Source organism: Gambusia affinis, linkage group LG20 (genome assembly GCF_019740435.1).
Source record: "Gambusia affinis linkage group LG20, SWU_Gaff_1.0, whole genome shotgun sequence".
Lineage (NCBI taxonomy): Eukaryota > Metazoa > Chordata > Actinopteri > Cyprinodontiformes > Poeciliidae > Gambusia > Gambusia affinis.
The window spans coordinates 3,459,165-3,484,429 of record NC_057887.1 but is presented as its reverse complement, the minus strand read 5'-3'; the positions used below and the strand labels follow the sequence as shown (position 1 = coordinate 3,484,429).

The following is a 25,265-nucleotide window of genomic DNA, read 5'->3' as shown; positions in this document are numbered from 1 at the left end:
CTTTGGCGGCCATCTTTTATCGAGGTGGAGCGAGTGAGCAGCTATATGTGATCTGAAATACCGAAAATGGAAAGATCCACTGCGTGTTCTTTGACGCACTTTCGAGCAAGTTAACCAGCTAGAAGGATTAGGTACTTATCATGAGACCCACTGATAAGTTACTTGCTTATCAGAGTTAATTTATGAGTTTATTGGGAAGTTATAAGTTATTTACTTATCAGTAAGCAGCACCAAAATGTATCCATGTGTTTCTCATTAAAAATAAAAGCAACGAGAAATTGTTTTCGAAATTTCAGTTATAAATGCAAAAAAAAAAAAAAATCGACTTGTCAAACTCAGAAATTTCCTACTATTTTTCTACAACATTTCTGAGATTAATCTCAAAATTTTCTTGTTTTTTGGCAAAAATACTTTTTTCCACCCATCTACTGTGGCACAAATACTCTGTTGAATTGAACAGCTCGTTGGACGTCACCATGGTGTCGTCATCACTTCAACAGTCAGGAGCTCCAAACTGAGAATCTGAGGTTGAAACTTCCCTTAAAAGTTTCCTAACTTTCACACATTTGATGTATTAACTTGAAAAAATGTCAATTTCTGTACTTTCTACTTAATTCAAAACTGTTTCAGCTTTTTTTTTTTTTTTTTTTAGAAATGATCAGACCGTAAAGGAAACAGGAAACTATTCTAGATCATGGTTTTTCGATATTTGCAATTTGCATTGCATTTATAAATTTCTGAATAAATTACTTATCTAGCTGACAAATCGATTTGATAGATGTGGCAAAGAAGAAAGCAATTTTTTTTCCAATAGTACAAACATACTTTATTGTACAATTAATTTATTGGCAAAAAAACAATCAGACCACCAAAATAACTTAAAAAAAATTGAGCAACAGTTATTTTTGCTTTCTCTCAGCAAGCACCAAAATTGTTAAGAGGAAGAAAAGGAGACAAAAGAAAAGTGGTCAGCGATTCCATTTGAATACTAAACAAATTTAAATATCTTATTTCCAGTCTCTTTTTAGGAAAAGAAATTGACAAAAATTTGTTCAGTTGCCATCTGTTTGTACAGTGATTCAATATGTATACAACTTTATTCATGTACATAAAACATCTCATCAAAAGGATGGTAGAATGAACTCCACAGCCTCTCCAGGGCAAATCCAATAACTGTCTGCAGTGTCTTTTTCATCACCATCACACCTTTAATAGAAAACAAAAAAAAAAATTATCTAATAATTCCTGTAGCTTCAAGTTTTATTTCCAAAAAAATTAAATTAAATAATATATCTATATATAAAAGACAGTTCATCCATGTTTTTTTTTCTTCTTATTTATAAAATAAGTCTCGAGATATATTGCAACCTGGTTTTGATGTGTTCCTTTCCCCATACCCAACAAACCCGACTTTCAGAGAAAAAACAAATAGTAAGCATGTGAATATCGTGTCTTCAGTCCTTTCTGTAAAAAGCTAAACAACCAAATGTTCGGTCTTTCAGATCGATCCCTTGTTTTGGCTCCGTTTTGTGCAGGTTTACCCCGGAAGTTGTTGTTTTTGTTTTTTTGTTTAGTTTATTCTTTTTTTTTTTTGTCTACAATAACGTGGGTGCGATAGCCCCTACCTCTCCAAAACCTTGTCAAAAAATACACTAAAAAAAAAAGGCGCATTGGTGCTTGTGACCTACAACAACCCATACTGTACACTTTAGAAAAAAGAAAAAAAAGTTAATACTGTACAGTAGCTTAGGAGCATTTCTGTCTTTTTGTTCCAGACAGCACATATTCCATGAAGAAGGGGGGAGGGGGGAAAGAAAAGGAGCAAAAACATGTCGTTTGCACAGATTTGTTTTTAAATATGTACACTTTTTTTTTTGACATTTCTTTACAAAGAAAAACAAGAAAATGCATCAAAGTCCACAATTTCCTATTTTTACAGTACTAACAAATCAAACCTTGCTGCTGCAAATGGGAAACGAAATAGGCAAAATAATTGAAAGGAAAACCGTTAAGGTAGAGGGCGAAGGCGGAACTTGCTCAATCTTTCATATGTCACAGAAAAACAGCGCTGGAAAAATATTTACAACCTTATTGAGGAAAAAAAAAAAAGAACAAAGAAAAACGGCAATATGCCTTTTAATTCCTCCACATTTTGTAGGGGATCGATAAAAGGGACTGGAGGGATGCATATTCACAAAAAGGCTGAGAAGTGGGCGCAATCCGTCAGGTACATGTGGCCAAAATCTGCCAAAACACGGTAAATGTTTAACAAAAACCTGTAATAGAAACCCCTGATTCTCTCTCTCATACACACACCTACAAAATAAAACTCGTGTGCGTACACACACACACACACACACATTTCCTCCCGCCTGCTCAAAGTAAATAAATATCTGGAATTTGCTGCAGTCACGTACAAAGCTGTGTTCACCATTCTGAAGAAGACCACTGTAACGGAAGATATGTTCGTGTTCCTTTCACAATTCATCGACGGAACGAAAATACAAAATAATCAGACTGGAAAATACAATCATGACAGGGGATTTCAGGGGAAAACAATATATATATATATGTATATATGTATATTTATAAAAAAGGTACATCACTCACTTTAACTTTTTTATAACCACATTTGAAATCTTAAAAATCTTCTTAAAAAGGCAAAATACTCAGTCCCCGAAAATATTGTCATATTTAAGGAAGAAATATCTCCACCAGAAACTCTACCCTTCTGCCTTTTTGTACACAGTTGGCAAAAATATATAGATATATATATATATATATATTAACAGCAATAACTTACCATTGTTTTTAATTTATTCATTTATTGATTTCTAAGATTAAAGTCGCATCTCCCATAGGAAGGAAGCTTTAGTTCGTATTTATACATCACAAAAATGTTTAAATAAAAAATAAAAACTTCTAAAAGCCCCGGCTCGCTGAATGGCAGTTTGTCGTCTGGGGCAACAAGTCAGAGCAAAAAGTGGAGGCGAGGCTACATGAGATTGTGGTTGAGCTCCTGGCTGTTGCTGCTGCCGTTGTTATTGTTTCCCCCCAGCATGTCCGGTTGCGTGCCTTGCCCTCCGTGAATCCCTGCCATCCCGCTCAGCTGGGATATGATGGAGTTCTGGTCACTGAACTGACTGGGATCCACGGAGCCCCCTGGTGGCTGCTGCTGCTGGGACAACGCTGGCTGTTGGACCTGTGGCGGTTGGGGCGGAGCCATGCTGGGGTGGTGCTGGGCGAGGTGGCCCGGGTGCGGCGACCCGCTCTGCGTCTGCGGGGAGATGCGGTGAGGCGAGGGCTGCGGCTGGGAGGAGGGCTGCATGCGTGGGGACGGGCTGGAGTGTGGCGGCTGCGACTGCGGCCGGGGGGAGGGCTGAGGGGAGCGGACCTGGCTGCCCAGTGAGCCTGCCGGGCCGAGGCCACCTTGGCCCGGGATGTGGGGGGACTGGGCCATCTGGGGGCTCATGGGGCTGCTGTGCTGGGCGGGCGAGCCGCCCCCCAGATGTGATGGCTGCAGCAGCCTCTGCTGGAAGTTCTGGTGAACCATGCCTTGGGACATCTGTGTCACTCCGACTCCACCCTGCTGCTGCCCCGGCCCTGAGGTACCCTGTCCGGGCTGCAGGGGGGGCCCAGAACCCCCCCCACTCAGGTCAGGTCCTTGGTGACCACCCATGGGGTTCTGCTGCATCTGATGCAGCCTCTGCTGCAGCGCAGCAGCTACTTGTGATATGGGGTACCCTTGCTGTCCCCCCTGTGGTCCTTGTTGCTGCTGCTGCTGGACCCCCACAGCGCCCCCTGCAGGCTGCGGCTGAGAGGACGGAGGCATCCCTGCCTGTCCTTGTCCAGGTTGCATGAAGCTCTGCTGCACTTGCTGCTGTTGCTGAAACTGCCCATGGTTCGCCATTTGCTGCTGCTGTAGTTGCTGCTGCTGCTGTAGCTGCTGTTGTTGCTGCTGCAGTTGTTGTTGCTGCTGCAGTTGTTGTTGCTGCTGCAGTTGTTGTTGTTGCTGCTGCAGTTGTTGTTGCTGCTGCTGTTGCTGTAGCTGCTGCTGTTGCAGCTGTCTCCTCATTAGCAATTCTCTGAACTGAGGATTCAAATTTGCCAGGTTGCCTGGTTGTCCAGCTTGCATTGCTCCCTGTTGCTGCTGTTGTAGAGCAGCCATCTGTTGTTGCAACATGGGACGCTGCTGCTGCTGCTGCTGCTGTTGTTGCTGCTGCAGCTGCTGCAGCTGAGCCATGGTGGGCATGCTGCCTCCCCCGGCTCCACCCTGAGCGATATTCATCCCCATCTGGTTAACGTTAACTTGTTGTTGCCCATCCAAGTTGCCAAGCGGGTTGGCTCCAGGTCCCCCTACATTAGGCAAGCCTCCAGCAGAGCCTGGAAACCTTACACCTCCAGCGGCCCCTGCTGGCGGCCCCCCAGGGCCTCCCTGAGAACCGTGGTACCGGGCCGTTCTCTGGCGTATGAAGGCAGCCATCAGAGTTGGGTTGGAGCGCAGGATGTTGAGGACTTGTTGCTGCTGCTGGGGTGAGGTTGGGGAGCGGAGGGTACGCAGTAGCTCCTGCACTGCTCCCTGGGGCAAGTTACCCGTTCCCCCTCCTTGCATCAGCCCAGGGGCCCCTGCTGCCCCTTCCGACACACCCAACACCTGCATCAAACCTCGGTTTCCTGCTTGGGTCTGCTGTGGATTCATTTGTGGCTGCTGCTGCTGAGTGATGGCAGCCTGCTGCTGGGGGGGCATAGACCCCATCATAGCTGTCCTTGCTTGTGGGTTCATGGTCGGTCCCCTGGGGCCCCCCCACTGCTGGTTTGTTGACTGAAGTGGTTGTTGAATTTGAGAGGTCAGCTGGGATTGTGTGCCAGCTACCATCCCATGTTGCTGCGATTCTAACATAGTCCTGCCAACCACTCCCTGAGTCTGGGGGGCCATGCCCTGGGCCCCAATGTGGGGCATTACCATCTGTGCCGGGCTGTTCTGGTGGTGAGGGTGTTGGGGGATCATGCCACCCTGCCCCAAGCCACGAATCTGCGCCTGGGCCTGAGCCATCCGACTCTGGGTCTCTGCTAGCCGTTGGATCTTCAGGGCCGTCTCTACTGCAGCTAGAGGAGGCCCCTGCGGCTGGCTTTGTACAGGCATGGACCCCTGCCCCTGGTTGGGCTGCTGCTGCTGAGGTGGGGTGGCTGGACCCAACCCAGGTTTCCCTAGCGACTGATGGAGAGACGCCGGCCCCGGTGGTCTGGGATTGTATGGAGGTAAACCTCCAGGGTGCTGCAGCTGCTGCACGTTGGGCGTCTGCTGCTGCTGAGGAGACATCATCATCCCTTCTGCCTGGAACTGCTGGTGGTGATGCTGAGAGGTCATCGCACCGCCTGGCTGCTGACCCGGAGTGACCATCCCACCCATCTGAACTCCTGGTGGCTGAGGAAGTGGGGGCATGCTGCCGGGGGTGGGGGTCTGTGGGGTTGGAGGTTGTGTACCAACGGATGTTGGGGTGGCTGGACCGGTTGCTCCGTTGTTGCCACTGGGAGACGGCAGCCCATTCCCCCCAGGTGGGCCGCCCGGAGGGGCCTGGCCGACCCTCTGCATGCTGGCCATTCTCCTCCTCAGCATCTGGGCTTGCTGCAGCCGGTGCTGTAGCTGCTGCTGCCGCAGCTTGTGCTTGATGTTCAGGCAGAATGGCACTGGACACTTGTTCTCCTGACAGTGCTTGGCGTGGTAGCAGCACAATGCAATGAGCTGCTTGCAGATGGGGCAGCCGCCGTTGGTTTTCCTCTTGCAGCCTTTCGTGTGTTGGACGACCCGTTTCATCTTCTGGCAGGATGGCAGGGAGCAGTTGGCGTTGCGACACTGGCAGGCGTGGACCAGGGACTGGATGCAACGCTGGATGCTGAGGCGGCGCGAGTCTCCCGGGCTCTGGGTGGTGGCAGCGGCCTGGTTACTGCTCTCATCGTCCAAGCCCAAGCCTAGCTTCTCCATCTTGTGCTCGTGGCCCTTAGTGTTGTAGCAGGTGATGCACAAGTCGTAATCCTGTAGCAAACACCACAGACAGAACAATTAAGATGAAAGTTGTAGAATAGGAAAGTTAGAATTTATCGACATTTTATCATGGAGATATTTAATGCGTTCCCAGACTTAGATATAAGAAGTAAAGAATAGCTGACATTTAAACTATGGGATAAGAGATATAGTCTGGAAACAGAAATGTATACACTTGTCAGTACACCTTCCAACTTCAACAGGTCCGACCCTCCACCCCGACACTCACCTCACAGACAGTGCAGTGGAAGCGGGTCTCCACATGGTGCTTGCACTCGTTGCACGTGTAAACAAAGCGGTCCTGGCTTTGGTTGTGCAACTCCACCAGCATGCACATGGAGCTCCACTTGGCCCTCCTCAATGAGCTGAATTCAAGGTGTTTGTCCCGGGCCAGTGTCAGAAACGCATCCCGACCGTCCATCAGGTCGCATGCCATCAGGGGATCCGGGTCCACGATCGGGGGCAAGGCGTTCGCCATGGGACCCGCGATCAGCCGGATCACAAAGAACACCTGGCAGCAGGAAGAGATGAGGGATGGGTGATTAGCAGGCTTTAAAAAAAACCCAGACAAACAAAGGAGTTCACTTAAATCTGCAGTAATATTGTTTTTCTGTTTTGTCACCATTGTAACATTATGAGGCAGGTAATCTGAAAAGATTGAGCTCCACCGATCAATCATAGCCAGATTGTCAATTTGACTGACAACCAATCAATTCTCAATCAGATTAACAATTGAGCAGCATTGGGTAACAATGATGCTCAATGTGCTAATAGCAGAGAAAAAAACTTACCATTCCAGGAAAACCATTTATGCAAAGACTATGCTAACTAGTCTTGGCATTCCTGGCAGTCTATATTGTGGTGAACCAGGTGTAGCGTAGCACAGAGCTAGGGTAAGGGGGTTAGCACAAGCATGATTGACAGCGCTATAAGACCCTCCCCCTGGCTCTGATTGGTTGTTTTTCTGATTTATTTCTGCAGTTTACACTGCAAGAGTGCAGAGCTCAAGTTTTTCACAGATCATTTATATACTTATACTGTCACAACATAATGCTAATTTTGACAAATATGTAAAGCACATTTTTCATAGTTGTTTACTGCCATGTTAAAATTATTCAGTAAAGGTGCCGAGAGATTTGGGCTGGTGTTTGTGATTGGACGGTACCAGCCCAATCCAGAGTGATTCAAATAGTATATTCCGCTTTACCTTTGAATAACCAGAACATTTTAAAGATATTTTAATGAAGATGCTGTCCCAAACCTGCACATGGTTCAGCTAAAATATTGTCCCGGGCCAGTGTATGGAATAAAATGTGTATACATTTTATTTTATGTATACACATTTTGGTTTTATTGTGTTTGTGTCGCCAGGTCGTTGTTTCTAAATGAGAATTCATTCTTAATAACTCACCTGGTTAAATAAAGACTAATAACAAATCTTTTGGCCCATATTTCTTATTGAAAATAATGGATTAAAAATGTTTGTGTTTTAGAGAGATCAGAGTTAGGGTTATGGATCCTGCGTGTGCCTCCATACCTCTTTGTGTTTCTCCATCGTGGCGTAAAGTTTCTGCGACAGATCGTTGGAAACGTTGGGCATCCCTGGTTTCTTCTTATTCGAGCGACTCAAGCTGCTTTTGTTCTTGCTCGTCTTTTTGTTGTTCTTCTTCTTTGCGTTTTTGCTGTCGCTTTTTGCATCCTGCACAAAGGAGGAAGAAAAAGGAGAAAACCCGTGATTGTTTCATCGATGCGTTCTGGAACCAGTTCATGACTCCTCTTCCCAGAAACACAGTCTGAATCAAAGAGCAGAGAGAAGTGACTCAGCCTTACATCAATGCTCTCATTAGAAGTACTGCTCTCCTCCTTCTTCCTCTCCTCCTCCTCCTGCTCCAGCTCCTTGATACTCTCCTCCAACACGTTGGGCCAAAAGTCGCCCTCAAAATAAGGCAGTTCCTTGGCACTGGTTAAACGATCCTCCGTCGCCTGCTTGAAAATATCCTTTGACGCAAGAAACAAAGCAAAGTTAATGTTCTGCAAAACTGATTTTAATCTGACATCCTAAACATTGTCCAGTAAAACTCAGAGGAAAAGGAAACGTAGAAACTAAAACAGGTTCTAGTGGTGTGTACCTTGTAGTCGTGCACTATGCGCTCTGCTACGGCTTTGTCGAGCATCTTCTTGTACCACTCCTGCAGTCGCTTGGGCTTTGGGATCTTCTGATCCAGAGGATGGCAGTGGAAGATGTAGTCGTCGCCCTCGCTAGGCGGGCAAGCCCAGATGTGACCGGTGGTGTAACTGGGCAAAACAGAAACCCAACACGGGTCAAAACCAGTGGCTCCTTACTCACTTCAAGATTCCACGCTGTGACACACTTAAAGCTTTAGATTTGAGAACGTTTTAGATATTGGAGGGGAAAAAAAAAAAAAAGACAAAAAAAGATTCTGATTGAATCAAAATCTATTGATACTGATTTAGAGAATCTGAACTGAATAATCATATTAGGGGCAAAAAGAGAGTTTATAAAGAGTTTTTAATGACTTGGTGTTTATCTGTGTGTTTTATACCAATAAACTCACAAACCAAAACAATCAATGGAACTGAAATTTTGAATTTTTTTTATCTTTCAGATTGGAAAGAAATGACAAAAAGTGAGCAACTTACATTGCATTCTTTAAACTCTGTGTACCAACAAAGTTTGTGTTCAAAGAAAGGGACATCCAAGAGCTCATAAATAAGTTGTACTTTGCGGCACTCACCCTAACTTCTTGACGTACTCCAAGTAGCTGATGAGGATTTCATGGTAAACTGCTGTTCTTAGGCAGCGAGGCCGAAAGAAGTGAACACTGTCCAGGTAGGAGATGTAGACTCGCCTGGGAGGAAACCAGGATGAAGACTTGATTCAAACTCCTTCACCTGATTTTAAGTCGGGTTAAAATCACAAGAGGTGGAAAAGGTGCGGCAAGGTGGGTTTCTGTACCTCTGGTTGGGCTGAGGGCAGTCGGAGCCGTACTCCTGAACATGCATACCAAAGAAGCAGACGTCCACACCGTCGATGTCCTCAAAGGCAAAAAGAGCTTTGGTCCTGTAAGGGAACGACTCGGACATCTCTCCACTGTCCACAAACCTGAGAGCAGAAAGATCAAGAAATCATGACTGTGACACATAAACCAACACATTCTGAGGTAGAAAGGCACCAAAAGGTTAAGAAAAATTGAGCAACATCCATGCATTTGCATTTAAGGCGACAACTTTTAGCTTAGAAACACTCAAGGAATCTGAAGGTTAACTCCTTCAGTTTAGCAATCACTGTAAAACAACCTACTTGTAGATGACAAACCATGTTCACAAGTCTTTTTGTTGTTGTTTTTTTTTTTTTGTTTGTTTTTTTTACCTGGACTTCATTCCTGGTTTGACTTCCACCACTTTGTCAGAGACATGGACGACCCGGATGAAGACCTCTCCGGATTCCGGATAGGCCTGGCGCTTCAGGAAGTCGTTCACTCTCGACTCCAGGAAGGTTCCCAGCTTGGTCTGGGGCAACCCTGTAGGACAAACAGCAGAGAACGGTCAAGAGAAGCACCATCACTTCTAACTACGATGACACTGAAGGACAATTCTCCTCTCATTCACCATGTGTATGCAGACTGTTACCCAGTATGCATCACCAGTTGGCTGGAAGGTCAGAATGTAAGAAAAACTGCAATCTGGACTCAATCTATTATTACTATTGTTACAGCCTATAGGTAACACTCAAGGTCCCAACACATTTTTCATGTCAAAGCTTCATGTTTTCCCACTCACATTTATTGCCTTGGTCCCTTTTAGTCATAATTTAAATAAATAAATAAGCTTGCAAACAAATTTATGGAGGTATTTTTATGATGATCCAGCTTTAAACATGGAATTTGGAAATCTGGAGCAGGAAATGGAAGAACACGCAGACAAAAAGAAGGATGAATGACGTGATGGTGAATGGATAGCTGGATTGAAAGATGATTGATAACCATCATCAGGATGGAAAAAGATGACTTCATTAGCAAACAAATGGATGGACAGACAGAAGGACCAATGGGCAAAAGGAAGAATGAACTGATGAGCTACAAGACAAAATGTTGCAAGAATGAAGGGATGGATGATGGACAGACAGATGGACAAAATGATGGATGAATGGACCTTCAGACAATTAGATATGGAATCAGGTTTGGAAATATAAATATTATTTATATTCTTTTAGCTATTCTGACTTTGAAGATACTTAAATTCCAGACTTCTATAAGATGTAAAAGAACTCTGCACTTAATAAAGTCTAATTAATTAATAATTAAACGAGCTTAATGCGCTGTTTGATAACTACGACTAACTGGAATACATGTATGTATGATTGAACAGAAATTATTTTTTGTAAAGTCCCACAGGACGTCCTTTTTTGTGAATTGGTGGTGTATAAATGAACCCGAACTGAGTTCACTTCTGCCTCACCATAAATTTGGTTCACCATCAATGCATCACAACAGGAGCAACATCATCATGCATTACTCACTTTTGGCAGAATACTTGTTCTCTTTCCTCGTCTTGTTTGTCTTCTTTAAACAGCTGTCACAAACAAACCTACGAAGCACAGAGCAAGCAAGAAAACAAAAACCCAGGTCAGGTAAAAATCAATAAAAGAAGCAATTTGTAAACTAATTAGCTATTCCATACAAAAACTATGTTGCTTACCCTGCTGGCCAGATTGTGTCATTGTGCAAAACGCAGATCTGATGCATCCTGCGTCCGCAGTCCATACATTCAACTAGCCTGGACAGAGAGAGAGACATGTTAGGTTCAGGTCGCCATAGCGCTGTGGCGACTAATGGCTCTCGACTTACAGCTCAGGGTCCAGTGTGTCGTTTTTCTTTTTCTCAAACTGTTCCTTGTTTATGGATCTGGAATGAGATCAGTGTGACAGGTTTAAACCTCAGCGATGGGATGATTAAGACGCAGCAGAGATGCTCCGGAACGTTGGCAAGAAAAACAGAAATACTCACGTTTGCGGCTGAGTGGGGTCGTCGCCCAGGGAAACGGTCTCTCCCTGGATCTCGTTGAAGCACTTCTCGCAGTAGTGGTACCTGTCAGCAACAAGCCCAAATTTTGGTGAACTACACCATTCCCCCACAGCACAGTCAACCACAGACAGCGCATGGGAGAGGGCGAGGGGGGCGGCCACCGAACAAGGCGGGGAGGAGGACAGCAGGACGGCGGGGGAGTCGTCGTCAACATAGCCAGGCATGATTTCAACGGGGAGGAGAGACGGGTGAGGGGAGGGGTTGGGGAAGGACAAGCCAGTGTTGATGTCACAGTGAGTGGGAGAGAAGACAGGACAACGAGACGGAACAGGACGAGACGAACACCAAGGACAGCAGAGAGGCGAGGCAAAGCACAAATTAGCAATTTGGACATGAGAGGATGAGCAACAGGTAGCATCGCAGCTAACGAAGCAGGAGCAGAGTTAACAGCCGCTGTACAAGGGGAGGTGTGGGAGGGGGGAGGGACATGTAGATTACACAGAACAACAGGGGAAGCACAGGAGAAGGCTCAGCTCTTCATTCAAACAGCTCATCTTAAAGTCGGTGCTTTTACAGTGAACTGGTTTACTTTGGTTAGCAAAGGTCAGAGGTGAAGGATGAAAATGAAGGTAGAGACCAAGATGTTCAAATAATAGCTTTAAACTGCATCATTTCTCCTCTCGACTGGCAATGAACACTTCAAAACTCAAAAATCCAATCTTTTAGTGTTCACTGGAAGTACCACCTAGTTGCTACTAGATTATGTTAACAACACTCTTCAGTGGGAATGTCGTTACTTTTATAACCTACCTGTAATTCCTACCTGTCAGGAATTACAGGAAGGTTAAGAAATGGAGAACATGAAGTGAAATGTTTAGGGAAACCATAAATCAGATCAACATATACATATAACATTCATATAGTTGATTATTAGTAGTAATGCTACCAGTCAAAATACCAAGTTGAAACCTGATCTTGTGTTATTCAGTAATCATCTCCTCTACATACCTGTTTTGGTAGCTGAAGTAAACGGCGTCTCTGGGGATGGTGCACAGCTGCTTCCCATAGCAGCACAGTGTCTGCGGAGAAAACTCCAGCTGATGGACACAAGACAAGAGGACAGCGGACAGGTCAATCTGATGGCTCTCTACAACTTGAAGTTTGAAGAAAAACATTGTCAGGGATCAAGAAGACACCTTCAACTAAAAATGCTGTCATTTTAAAAAGCATTTAGCGAATGCACTCAGTAATAATAAGTAAAATAGGAAGAAGACTAATCCAAACATCAACTTTGAATAGTCTGACATTAGTGCTAATATGTCTAATATTAAGTCGTTAAACGTAGACCACTCCTCATACACACAGTAGGTTTAGGTATTTGTCTGTAAAAACAAAAATAGACCCTCCAATAAAAAGTGAACATGATATTGCAGTAGTACGGCCCTGACTAAAATTAGTTATGAACCAACGTCACAGGCAAAGCAGACTTCATTTTTGCATTTGAGAGCCGGATCAGGTTTCATTAGCGGAGGAAACGACTTGTCCACACAGATTCACAGAAAACAAACACTTCTAAAACAATTAGAAAACTGGATGCAAAGAAATGGATGAATGGTTAAATTAAACAATGTTTTGTATATGCAAGAACTGGTTGGTGTCACAGAGGTTTGACTGGGCATTTCATTTTATTCTGCTTATTTCCTGCCGTTTTTATCGTTTGTTTGTCCAAACTGTGTCTCCTTTCGCTTTTGTGTGACCAAAAGGTCTAAACCTTTTGTCACATGGGACAAAATCATCAAGTCAAAAAAATAACTTTAGTTTTTAAAGGACTAAAACCACAAAACAAACATAGTATATATATACACATCTTTTTATTTAAGTGGCTCAACAAACTGAGCATACAACAATTTTAAAGAAACAAGTAAAGAAGTCAGTTTTTTGTTGTTTGTCTTGCTTTGTTTAAATCACTGTAAATCCAAACCTTAAAAAGGATTTTGCACATTAATGAAAATGCTTTTGGGTTTGGACAAAACATAAAAGAATAAGTTCAGCTTATCCTCAGCAATAAAAGCAGAATTTGGGTCCCACTTTTTATTTTTATTTTCAATATCAATCCAGGTATAATCAATTAGTAAAAAGAAGGTTTTCGTTCTCTAAAACCTTTTCCTCTAAGTACAGGTCAGTTGACATTATTAACTCAAACTTCAAAGAGAAAGCAAAGCGTGTTTTTGATGCAAGTACTTTGCCATATTTCATGCTGAAAGAAGAACTGTGTGTCTACACACCTTCCTGCCGCAGCAGTAGCCCAGGCCCTGCATAACGGGGTCGATCTCCTGCTCAAACACCTCGGCCAGCTTGGAGCAGTACTTGTAGACGCGGGACGTTTTGCGATTGTACAGCCAGGCATTGTTGAACATCAGCCAGATGTCGTCCACGTACTGCCACGGGTCCTGGTACTGACCTGCAGCGACACAAACGCCGCGAAGGCGGAGCGAATCCCCGGCTGGTCAGTTACTGTGTGATCACTGATGGATCCAGAGTTTTAAATGACTCTCTGGTCAGTAGAAGAACTTTACATTAAAATATAAAGAGAGGGGATTACTTATTGGTTAAGTAACTTTTACGTTTTGTTGTCACTTGACAGGACATGCTGAGTCGTGCATTAGTCATGAATTTTTTTCCACAATCTGTCACATTACAGCCTCAAACTTTAATGTATTTTATGTGACAGACCAACACAAAATGTCTCATAAAAAAAAAACTAAAAAAAAGTTTTTGTTTTTTTTCTTTAAAAAAAAAAAATCAACAAATAAATGTGGCATGAATTTCAGTCCACCTGATTTAGCTCTGGACTTTAATTAGGCCATTCTAACACTTGACAATGCTTTGTTCCAAACCAATCCTATGGGCATTAACTGTATGCTCTGGTCACCATCCACCAGTCAGGAGCTTCATTTACTGACCAACGTCTGACTACACAAAACTTTATTTACGGGTACCAGAGCAGAGCGGGGTGGAAGTTATTGAATATTTTAAAAGCAAATTCAGATTTTCCATCTTACTTCACAGTTCTCAGAGGCAGCTTGCATCGATTTATCACTTCACATCCAAGTAATATAGAGATGCGTATAATTTTTGCGGCGTGGAAAACGCAGACAGGATTTAACAGACAAAATGGAATCCACAACATTTATGTTCAGTGGTGGCGAACATGGAAGCTAAGCGCCAAAACGCTGGCAGTCATCACTTCACTGGAGATGAAAGAAATAAAAATGAACAAAAGGTCTTGTTCTTCAGGGAAGTGTGCATGAGCTTTTACTATTTACTGTTTTGTTTTTTAGCATTCTGATCAACTCGAAAATATTTTAATAAGGGATACTCTCTTTTACTTTAAGAACAAGATTCTTAGTTTTGCTCATAATGATCAAAATAGAAAAAAAAATGAAGGAGAAACTAACAGCTTGTAAAACCACAGCAGTTTGTTTCATTTGTGATACAGAAAAGAAGAAAATGTTGACCTCTACTCATCGATATGTTCCATCTTTTTTCTGTTCACACTGTAATCAAGTATTCCTTGAGCTAGGAAATATGGTTAAATTGGGAAAAAATGGAATTCTGAAAATAAATATAGTGAAGTTTGTAGCTCAAAGTGTAGAAAGAGACTACACTTCTGCTGGATACCTCTTCCAGCAGAGATACCTCTGCTGGAAGAGGTATCTCTTCCAGCAGACAGACACTCACCTGTATCTAACTTTCTCTTGATAGTCGACAGGTCCATCGGGTTCTTCACTATGTCAAAGTAGTCCTGTCCAAATGTTTCAGAGGAAACATCATTAGACACATGCAACACAGTCCAGACAGAAGCTTTGTTTCCATTACAAACGTTTGCAAAACTTTGTCAATATTCCACTAATTTCAAAAATACACAATTTTGCACCTGCCGTGTTTCCATTTAATAAGAATCACGATTAAAATCAATGAATAAATTTTTTCCTGTGATAAGTCATTAAGAAACATGATCCTACAACTACTTATTGTTGTTTTGTTTTCTTCACCAGCAGTGAAATCCATTTTTTGTCTTGTGTTGCGAGAAAAAAAAAATCTTTCTATTGTAGCTTAGATGCTGAAAAAAACCTCACAGTAACGGCAAAACTTTTGACTTTCCATTAAGCAAATGAATTCTTGTGATTCCAAGTAGTGCAGCTCTGTGGTTAATAGGGGAAAAGGATGTGCAATACTGCATATTTAGATATCAATCCAATATCAAGTAAATACAACTCTCGCTGATACCGATACTTTTTATTCAAGTTTGATATTGATATATAATCAAACTACTGGCGTTTTTGTTGTTCCTTTTTTCTTTGAATTATTTTATTCAAATAATTCAAAGAATAAATTCTGGCACAGAATTTGGACAAAGTCTATACATGCATCTACAAAATAATTTAATCACATATTAACATGGTTTTTTGTGCATTTTTCCTAAACAAAGTGGAAAAATGATCATTTGAGAGAAATCCAAAACAAAATTATTTCTGAGGTATAGTTGAGAATGCAAAGCCTAAATAAAATTTCAAGATGGAATTTTGAACTTACTATCAATCTTAGCACGCTAATGCTAACACCAACTTGGTATTGATGTTATTGATATTTTGGATGGATCCGCCCACCTCTAGAGGAAACGCGGCTATAGTAGCAACATGGAACTGGTAGTTATGGTAGTTATGAGAGAGAGCGGGTTGAGGACATTGGATATTGTTCTGACTCAGTATACGTACGGGTATGCAGAGCAGCTTTGGGTCCACAGGCATTCTGAATGGGAGGGATTCTGGGTCTTGTCGGTAGAGAGACTCCAGCGTGGGCATGAGGGCCTGACGAAGCTCCTCCGGCTTGAAGACTATGAAATTATGGAGAGGGGGGAAAAAAGTGAAATTTAACTCAACTAGTCTGTGACGTAGTATTTTCAGCTCTGTAAAACAACGCCTTACTCTTCTTCTTCACAGGAGCCTGTGGAGCAGCTGCCTCCGAACTCTCCTCCTCCTTCACCTCTGGCTTCTTCTCTTCGGTCTTCATGGCCGCCGACGGCCTGGACGTGTCCATGGGGACTCCCTTCCCTCCGTCTCTGGAACACTCCTCCTTCTTAGGTTCTAGTTTGACGGGTTTTTCCTCCGCTTTGTGGTTGCTCAGCTTCCCCCCTTTGGAGCAACTGCCTGTGTCGCTCTCCTCCTCCTCATCCTCGTGCTTCACCTCCGCCTTGGGCTCCATCTTGGTGGCGGAGGCGTCCAGCGGCGGCTGCTGGGACGCTGCGTCCAGACTGCCGACGGAGGCCGGCGTCATGGCCTGGCTGTCTCCTGGGAACGAGCCCTTCTGGGACAGCTGCAGGGACCATTACAGACAAACTCCAGTTAATAAGATTAAATTAACAGAAAATATTTGCAATCAGTGGCCTATTTTTTCCCAATCATACCTTCTGTGAGTTGTAGGACAAAGTATGAGGGCTGGTTATGGGGATTTTTGTTTGCTTTATGGGAGCGTAGTCAAAATATTGGCAGAATAAAGACAGAATTTTACCAGAACGTCTTAAAATTATAAAGAAAAAAAAGTTGTTTTAATAAGAAAAACAGCTTCTACAGGTACTAAGATCTATTGTGGCCCATTTGATTATTTCTTCTAAATGAACCCGGTCGTTTGCTCAATCGTTTTAAAGTCCTGTTGCTGTGAATAATTTGATGCTGAAATGAAAATACATCATCTTTTAGCACATCTGAAAATCCATTACCAAGCAACAACGTTACAAGTTTATCGACATTCCTCATTTCTTTTTTTGCGTAGGAGTTACTAATAAAATGCTTATAAAATTATTAGTTCATTTTTCTGGTATTACAATGTTATTTTTGTAAAGTCTTAGCCTGGACCTGATATTCCAATGTCGAGTTGACCTGAATTCAAAGGTCAACTCTACTGCTGCTGTGAAACATACTTATAACACAAGACGGACACCCTGGGCGAGTTTACGACCGTCAAAAACTCTAGGATGATAGATTATAGGGCTGAAACGATTCCTCGAGTGATTCGAGTACCTCGATTATTAAAATTCCTCGAGAAAATTTGTCTGCCTCGAAGCTTCATTAATTTATGTTTTATTATTTAATGCACCGTGTTGTGGATGAGTTATTATTAGCAATGTGCAGAGCTCTCACTTCTGCCTGAATTGTTGACGAACGCTAAGTGTTAGCAGCATAACGTCCAGTTTTCACGTTCGGCCCGGGAGGATTTTATAGATTGATAATAATGTCTGGGTCTTTGTCATTTTTTGGGGGACCAATAAGCATCTTTAAAATGACGGGAGCCATGCCTGGAGTACGGCAGCTTTTCTCCTCCGGGAGCTGCTGGTTCAGAGCGAACAGCAGGGAAGAGCGCTGAAGATGTATTTATACAGGTGAGCGGATAGACTGAATGCTACAGGCGGCTGTGCATTAGATGATAAACGTAAGTGTAGCTTTATGGACGAACCGAAAAATTTATTTCATATCATCCCAGTCTCAACAAATGTGTGGCGGAGCTCATCATGGCGACACGTAGCTGGTAGATGTTTCTGTGTCTGATGAACGAAGGTGTCATATCCCGTCACCAACATGAACACAAAAGTTAGAAATGTCTGGGCAAGATGAGAGTTCATCTATTAAATTGACTGAAGATGAAAACATGAACTAAAAGCTGGAGTATAGACATTTCTTCATTAGCATATTTGTGAGCTTGCCTCTTTATTAGTAAATTGAATATAACTTCAGATTAACTTAGAAACGAGCTGTTATTGTTACAGGTTCATTTTCTAAGCTACAGAAAAGTTATTGTTAGGGAAGCTCAAATGTGAAAAATTGGACTGATGTTGATATGCGATAGTAAAACTGCTGTTATGTTGGATTTATCAATGTTTTATTTTAGCTGTTTTTTATCCAAGTACTCAATTAATCGTAAGAATAATCGATAGATTACTCGATAACTAAAAGATGTGTTTACAACAGCCCTAATTGATTGTCTCAGAAATTACTGAGATAAACAATAATATTGGCATTTTGACATCAACTAATATAATAACGGCAATATAATGCGAGTTCATCCTCTCAGAGATCAACTAACTTTTGTTGTAATTTTGTACAGAACACTAAACACTGAAACTGGAAGATATTTTAAATATCCAAAACTAAATATAACAACAAAGAACAATAAATAAAGTGGAAATTAAAACCACACATGACCAAAACCATTAAAAAAATTATTACGTTTCTGTAAACAAAATTGCCCTTTAAAAAATATTCATCAGAATGGAAAATATGGAGCTCATTTCACATTTGTAAAAAAAAAAAAAAGATCCTGATTTTGCAAAAATTAAATCTATAATAGCCAAAATTTCAATAAATCGATTTCATCGATTTCATTGATTTATCGATGAAATTGATAAATCGAATCTATTATTGGAGTAGAGTCCAATAATAATGGCTCTATTAGCCAATAAATGGCTAAAAGAGCCATTAACAATAGAGCCATTGTTATTGGCTCTATTAGCTGTAGTTTAAAACCAAACAGAAATCGATTTATGACCCAGCCCTGCTTTATGATTGTACTGAACAGATTTATACTTGAAATAAAAAGACAAACGTCTTGCAAATAAAACTTAAACTAATAAGATAAATTATTTCCTTTAGAGCAGGAAGAGCTGCAGCTCTGACTAACCGGAGTGCGGGGCAGCTGAGCGGCATGCGGCGTGGAGCTGGGGGCTAGTCCGGGATGAGACGGAGTGGTTGAACCCGAAGGCCCCATGTGTTGCTGCTGGAGCGGCTTGTTGGAGCCAGGCCCCTGGCTGAGCTGATTCTGCTGAAGGGCCAGTGGGGGCCCCGCCAGCTGAGGAGCGTTGGGGGTGTGTGGCTGCGGCGTCTGGGAGCCCGCTAGTCTGGGGGGCGTCTGGTGGGGTGTTGGGGAGCGACTGTGTGCCGGGGAGGGGGAGCTGCCACGCATGGGTCCCAGGTGGGGGATGGAGTTGGCTTGCTGGTTGGAGTTAGATGAGGTTACGGATGGAGCGGAGGTGCCAAGAGATGCGTTGGGACCGCCGCCTCCCACGCTCTGGGGACCCATGGGCCCCACAGTGGGGACCCCACTGGGACCCCCCACTGAACCGGGCTGTGCCATAGGACTGGCCACGGAGAGAGATGGAGGAGTTCCCATCTGGGCCTACAGGGAGGAGGAGGAGGAGGAGGAGGAGGACAGGGTTCACCAACTCATATTTAAAACGTTTTAAGATTTTTTTTAAGACCACGATGAATGAAATCTAAGAGCTGTGATATACAAAAAAAAATAACATATTTTATACTATAGTGTCAATGAAGCATCATATGGCCTGGCAACAGAAATGAACCATTGGCGAAGAAAAAACTTGCCAATAATCTGCACCCACGATGGATGCAAACAAGCTAACTAGCGGTAGCCTCACCCGGCTCAAGTTACAGAACAGGATGAAAATGTCTGAATGAGACTCAGGGTTTTGTGTGACAGAAAAGTCTTGCGAAAAAAATAAACTACATGTAGTATAAGTCATTTTTTTGCCAAAAGTTTTTTTTTTCCTAAAACATCTTTGGGAGTTGGTGATTTCTTTCTTTCTTTTTTTTAATGAAGAGATTATTGAAAATGTTTGTCATATTCTCAGCATATACTCAGTTAAAGAAAAGCTAATGTCTGGTTTGAGCGTCTGATTTTAAAAACCTAAGAAACCACAAACATGATTAAAAAAATCTTAGCCATTGCAGGTGTGCTTGCACAGTGTTTGGTCCTGAGCCACAAGACAGGAGTAACACACCTGTGAAACTGATTTTACTCACCACCATTCAGATTTCAGATGGAGAGTGTCACAAAACCTCTCAATAATGTCAAGACCAAACATGAGTTCGGAGTAAATAAACATGGCAGACAGGGAAGAATTAAAGGAATGTGAGTCTTCCTACCTGTACCATCCCGCCCTGAGCTCCAGGCTGGGACAGTCCAGGCTGAGGTGCTCCAACTCCAGGTCCAGACCCAGGAAACTGTCCATGGGACAAATACTGGGTCGGCATTGTGTTGACGTTGGGCTGTCCCACTCTGGGCCCAACCATTCCAAGCTACATGAATAAATGTGTAAATAAACAACAACAAAAAAAAACTTTTTTTAATTGTCTTTGATTAAAACGTCATCTCTATGGAGATGTCCAAGAAACAATAAATGGCTCTATTAGCCGTAGCTTAAAACCAAACAGAGCAAAGTGCTGACCTGGTTGCCAGATGCTCCCATAGGAAGGGGCGGTGTTGACCTCTGACCCATAGTTGGCATCCCCATCTGATTGAACTGGTTCATACCTGACAAAAACACTCACATAATGTTAGGAACAAAAATTGTTTAATGGAAAATTGACATTTTGTGTGCAAATAAATCATATCTGAGCAGATAAAACAATCCTTTGAGGAAGTTCTCTACCTGGGTTTTGCATCCTGTTGATCTGATTGGGTACAGGCGGCCGCACCATGGATGGATCAGACAGAGGACCATCTGCAGAAAGGAGATAGACAGTGACACCCATAAGTGCAAAATGGGAGAAAGTAGAACTGCAGAGTTGGTTTACTGAGGCGCAGGTTTCAGAAGTTAGAAAAAGGAAAACAGATGTGACGACAAATTATTTACATTCCAAACCCAAGATTTCTATGCAACTCATAGGAGTGAAAACAGAAATAAAAGGTTAGGCACTGGCATGAGAATCTAGATGTCCACTTACTCTGAGGCAGCCCGGTTGGTGACTGACCCATGCCGGGCCCGGCTGTGCCCTGTTTCTGCAGCCGAGTCCGTCTTTTTTCCTCCAGCTCCTTCTGGATCTTATAGATCTTCTCCGCCAGCAGGTGATAGTACTCAGCCTGGGAAAAAAAAAAAAAAAAGAAGAAAAAATCAGAACGGCAGAACCACCAATGAAGAAGACTGAAGTCGGCATATTCCATTTATATATATTTTTTTGTATAATTAGTGAGGTTGAGAAGAGAGCAGCTTACTCTGCTGTTGGCCGACTCGTACATGTCTCCCTCTACCTTCCGGGCGTAGGCCACCAGGTTCTCCATCCGACGGTCTTTCAGCGCGGCAGGATCCGGAGTCGGAAAGATGGCCTGGACACTGTGAGCGAACAAGCAGACGAGAAGAGGCTAATGGACGAGGGAACAGCAGAGTCTGTGACTGACTAACGGAACGCTGTGGATAGTTGTCATGTGGAAGGAAATGGATACATGGGTTTCAAAGTTTCACAATTAAAACTCTGAATTTAAAGTGTGGCATGCATTTGTATTCAAGCCCTAAACTCTAGTTTCCCTGAATAAAATGTAGTGCAATCAACTGATTTCAGAAGTTATCCAATTAGTGAATAAAATCCACTTATGAGTAACTCAAACCGCATCAACAAGCCAAGGAACACAGACAAGTTAGAAATAAAGTTTAAATTGAAGCTAGAACGGTTCAATCAATCATCTCAAAATGGAAGGGGGTTGAAGAAAGCAGCATCATAAAGATGCTGCTTTTTTTCCCCTTTGGTAGAAATGTGCAAGTTGGCTACAGTACTCAAATGGATGGAGCTAAATAGAAGGAAAAGTAATTTAAGCGACAATGCAATGGTTTAGATAACAGCACAATCATGTGTTTAAATATCCTAGTCAAAGTCCAAACCTGAATCCAGATAAGAAACTGTGGAAAGGCTTTTAAAAGAAAGTTACTCAGCGACTAAAAAGAGCAAAAATAAATAAATGGGATAAAATTATAGTGTGCAGAGCTGCTGGAGACGCTGAAAGGAGCTTCCACAAAGTGTTGACTCAGGGAGTTGAATGCAAATAAATCCCACACTTATCAGACTTTTCTTACCAAACAACTCAGAAAAATCAGACGTCATTTCCAATCCCCTCCACAGTGATGTGCCACTTTAATTTGGTGTATTTACATGAAATCCTAATAAAATAAGCTGACGTTTGTGCTTTTAACGTGACAAAACGTAGAAAATCTCAAAGGGTTTTCGAAGTGGTGACACAAGTCGAAGTGTGTCGTGTTTTGCTGGTGACGCTTACAGCTTGTGCACCAAGTGGTTCCGGAGGTCCTGTGTGATGTCTTCATGCCAGCCTTTCTTTATGCCGGTGGCGGAGGGAGGGGCTGCTGTGGGCATGGATCCAACTCCCACAGCATCATTCATCAAACTGGAAATAATATTAAAAACACAAAATGGAGTATCATTAAACTGATTTTGATCTTGATATTTTAAGTCAAACTTCTCATCACACATCATGGTGCCATTTCTTACCTTTGGTTATTCACATTAAGATGCATCATGGTGTCCTGTAGTAAACTGGCTTGTTGACTCTGAGTGGGGCCGCCCACGCCGCCGTTGACCCCGATCGGATTAACACCTAGACAAATAAGAGATCGGCTTTATACAACTTCTTCTTTCCTAACAGAACGCTCTCTTATTGGGTGACTTTTGTCTGCAGTTTTACTCTTAATAATTCAGTTCCATCTAAATTTTCTGGATTTTGGCAATAAGACATTACCCAGGTTGGGGTGGGCAATACGGACTTACAGTTTTATCACAATATTTTGCCGTACTATTGCGGTAACAATAAAAGTGACAACATTAAGTATTTATTTCCTCATTTTTAGGTTACTGTATGGCATTAAGTATGTTTTCATTGTACATATAATTGCACAGTTTGACATTTCAAAAATAAATTTGCTTAATAGGAATTTTGAAAACATTGCTGTTTTTCATAAAACGTGTTAGCGTTAGGGTGAGGTGGTGTTTGTTTTTGGCTGCATTAAAAGTGGTTTATTTTGTTGAACTGTGACAGAAACACTTTCTTCACGAGTCACATGATCAGCAACCAGATGTTGGTGCAAACCATGAAGACGACGACAGGAAGTAGTTTGAGGATGAGCGTCGGCATGTTTTTTAGTGACACAAAGAAGCATGATTTGTATCACACATTATTTTCAAATTTACTGAATGTTTATTGACATTTTTGTTTCAGTGGAGAAAAGAGTAAAAATGACAAAAGTGACAGTTTTGGGGGGTTTTAAACATCATTAATTGGAATTTATCACGATAAATTATGAACGATGCAATTATCGCATCGTTCATAATGATGCACCATGCATCATTATGATCCAATTACATCCAAGTAATTGGAAAACATCCAACTAGTTGGATGTTTTCTGTTAGCTTAGCTTGTTTTGTTTAACTTACTCATTGGGTTCAGAGGCCTCATGCCAGCCTGACCTTGGCTGGACACGTTGGGTGGACCAGTCTGACCCTGGATCTGGTTTCCCTGGTAGGTGAGACCCAGGGCGGCGTAGGCTCTCTCTATTGAACTGGGGTCAATCTGGCTGGGTGGGTTGATGTTGGGAGTACTGGGCTGACCACCGGGAACCGAACCTAGTGAGCTTCCCAGTCCTGAACCTGCTGCATTCAGCAGAGCTGAGGACAGCAAGAATAATATTGGATCAGTGATTATTTATCTCCTCTGCTCGAAAGTATCAACAACAGTGATTTCAACAAATACATTTAAAACGTCAATGCAAAAGCTTCTAAAAGAGCAGAGTTTACAAGTGAGGTGAAAATGAGGTTGTTGGTTCTAATCCATTACCAAGCAAAGCTGGACAATCTTAGAATTAAAATGTCTACGAGCTACTGGAGTAGTCGAAGCTAATAAAATTGTAGAAAATAAAGCAGATGTACAGTATTTGGGAACAAAATAAGAACCAGTGTGGATGTGTCGGTTTGGTCAGATACAGACACTCACACTGCGGGTTCCTCTTGTCCCCGGCGTTCTTCAGTGGCAGACAAACAGGACAGTCGTGGCGCGTGCAGTTCTTCCAGTGGGAGATGATCTGTCTGGAGGACGCACAGTGAGCCACTGCAAAAGGAAAGAGGGGATAGGGCAGACACAGAGCACAAAATGTGAAAATGAAATATGAGCACATGAAGGACAGTAAAATTTTCAGTGCACCAATTTCAGTTTTCTGACCATTCATCAATCTTTAAAAAAAACCTGAGCTGCCCAGTCTGATTTTGACCTGATATTTTGACTAAAATTCTCTAAGTTAACAACAAGGCCCTGATTTCAGTAAATCAATAATGTGAAGAAATAACCTCTCTGTCTGTCAGCAGACCAAAAGGAAGCAGTGGCTGATTCTCAGACCTTTGCAGATGTAGATAAGATCAGAAACTTATGTAAATATCAGCCGATCGCCCAATATTAAGAAAATCAGAACTGATTTATTAGCACCCAGCGTCTTAGCGCTGTCAATCAGGCTCATGTACACGTTACTCACACCAGCCCACCTTTCTCTCTGCTACACTAAAGCTGAATTTTAATAGCAGAGTTTGCCATGAATGCTAAGGCTAGTTAGCATTTTCTGGAATGGTAAGTTGCTTCTCTGCTATTAGCACATTTAGTAGTGCATGCATGAGTTGATTGGCAGCTCTAAGCCCCTCCTCCTGGCTCTGACAGCAATAGCAGTTCAGGGGGTCTCATACCACACTGTCAGGATATAATGTCAGTTTAAGAAAATATGTTTAAAAAAAAATAGACCTTTTCTTGTTTTTTTTTTTTTACAAAGTCATATACTGTAGCTATAAGAGCTGAACTTCAGCAGAGTCAAACATACTTCCAGAGAAACGCAGTCATCATATTAAATCTGTCTGACATAAGGTAGCAGGTTTACAGCGCCGTAACTCTCACCTTGACAGGACTTGCCGGCCTGGCAGTGGGTCATGTGGTTCAGGACGTTCTTCATGGTGCGACAGTGGGGCAGGTTGCATTGCCGGACTTCTCCGTTGGCCTGCTCCCGCCGCTGGCACTTGTGCGCGTGAAGCAGGAGGACCAGCTGCTGCTGGATCAGCTTGCGCTTCTCGGGGTCGGCTGTGGGTGGCGCTCCGGCCGCAGCGGACGCCGTGGAGGCCTGTGCGTTGTACCCTGCTAGGCCCGCCTGCGCGCTGGGGACCATCCCTGGTGCTCCTCCCACCGGTGCGCCCGTTGGACCGCCCACACCCGTCTGCGACTGCTTGGTGGCCCGAAATGGGAAAGCAGCAGAAGAGGGGGGCAAAAAAAAAAGTTGTTTGTCATGAAAAGTC

General features: G+C 42.9%; 1 protein-coding gene across 7 annotated transcripts in view; it reads right to left on the bottom strand.

The window, feature by feature from the left end:
- Positions 1-1,835: 1,835 nt before the first annotated feature.
- ep300a (E1A binding protein p300 a) overlaps positions 1,836-25,265 on the bottom strand; it is a 36,718-nt gene continuing 13,288 nt past the window's right edge. For 2 of the 7 annotated variants that reach the window (XM_044102548.1, XM_044102553.1), the window contains exons 4-31: positions 24,874-25,195; positions 23,926-24,045; positions 23,376-23,606; positions 22,437-22,542; positions 22,207-22,332; positions 21,154-21,271; positions 20,886-21,021; positions 20,591-20,662; positions 20,387-20,472; positions 20,085-20,237; positions 18,823-19,317; positions 16,077-16,464; positions 15,867-15,985; positions 14,830-14,893; positions 13,374-13,549; positions 12,097-12,185; positions 11,071-11,181; positions 10,912-10,968; positions 10,763-10,840; positions 10,584-10,651; positions 9,435-9,585; positions 9,021-9,167; positions 8,800-8,913; positions 8,173-8,338; positions 7,874-8,041; positions 7,581-7,742; positions 6,273-6,554; positions 1,836-6,034 (exon numbers count right to left, since the gene is read on the bottom strand). In XM_044102548.1, coding sequence (XP_043958483.1) covers positions 2,996-6,034; positions 6,273-6,554; positions 7,581-7,742; positions 7,874-8,041; positions 8,173-8,338; positions 8,800-8,913; positions 9,021-9,167; positions 9,435-9,585; positions 10,584-10,651; positions 10,763-10,840; positions 10,912-10,968; positions 11,071-11,181; positions 12,097-12,185; positions 13,374-13,549; positions 14,830-14,893; positions 15,867-15,985; positions 16,077-16,464; positions 18,823-19,317; positions 20,085-20,237; positions 20,387-20,472; positions 20,591-20,662; positions 20,886-21,021; positions 21,154-21,271; positions 22,207-22,332; positions 22,437-22,542; positions 23,376-23,606; positions 23,926-24,045; positions 24,874-25,195 — 7,344 coding nt within the window. In that variant the 3' untranslated portion in view covers positions 1,836-2,995. The remainder of the gene's footprint in view (positions 6,035-6,272; positions 6,555-7,580; positions 7,743-7,873; positions 8,042-8,172; positions 8,339-8,799; positions 8,914-9,020; positions 9,168-9,434; positions 9,586-10,583; positions 10,652-10,762; positions 10,841-10,911; positions 10,969-11,070; positions 11,182-12,096; positions 12,186-13,373; positions 13,550-14,829; positions 14,894-15,866; positions 15,986-16,076; positions 16,465-18,822; positions 19,318-20,084; positions 20,238-20,386; positions 20,473-20,590; positions 20,663-20,885; positions 21,022-21,153; positions 21,272-22,206; positions 22,333-22,436; positions 22,543-23,375; positions 23,607-23,925; positions 24,046-24,873; positions 25,196-25,265) is intronic. The other 5 variants (XM_044102551.1, XM_044102555.1, XM_044102552.1 and 2 more) reach the window with 4 other exon arrangements.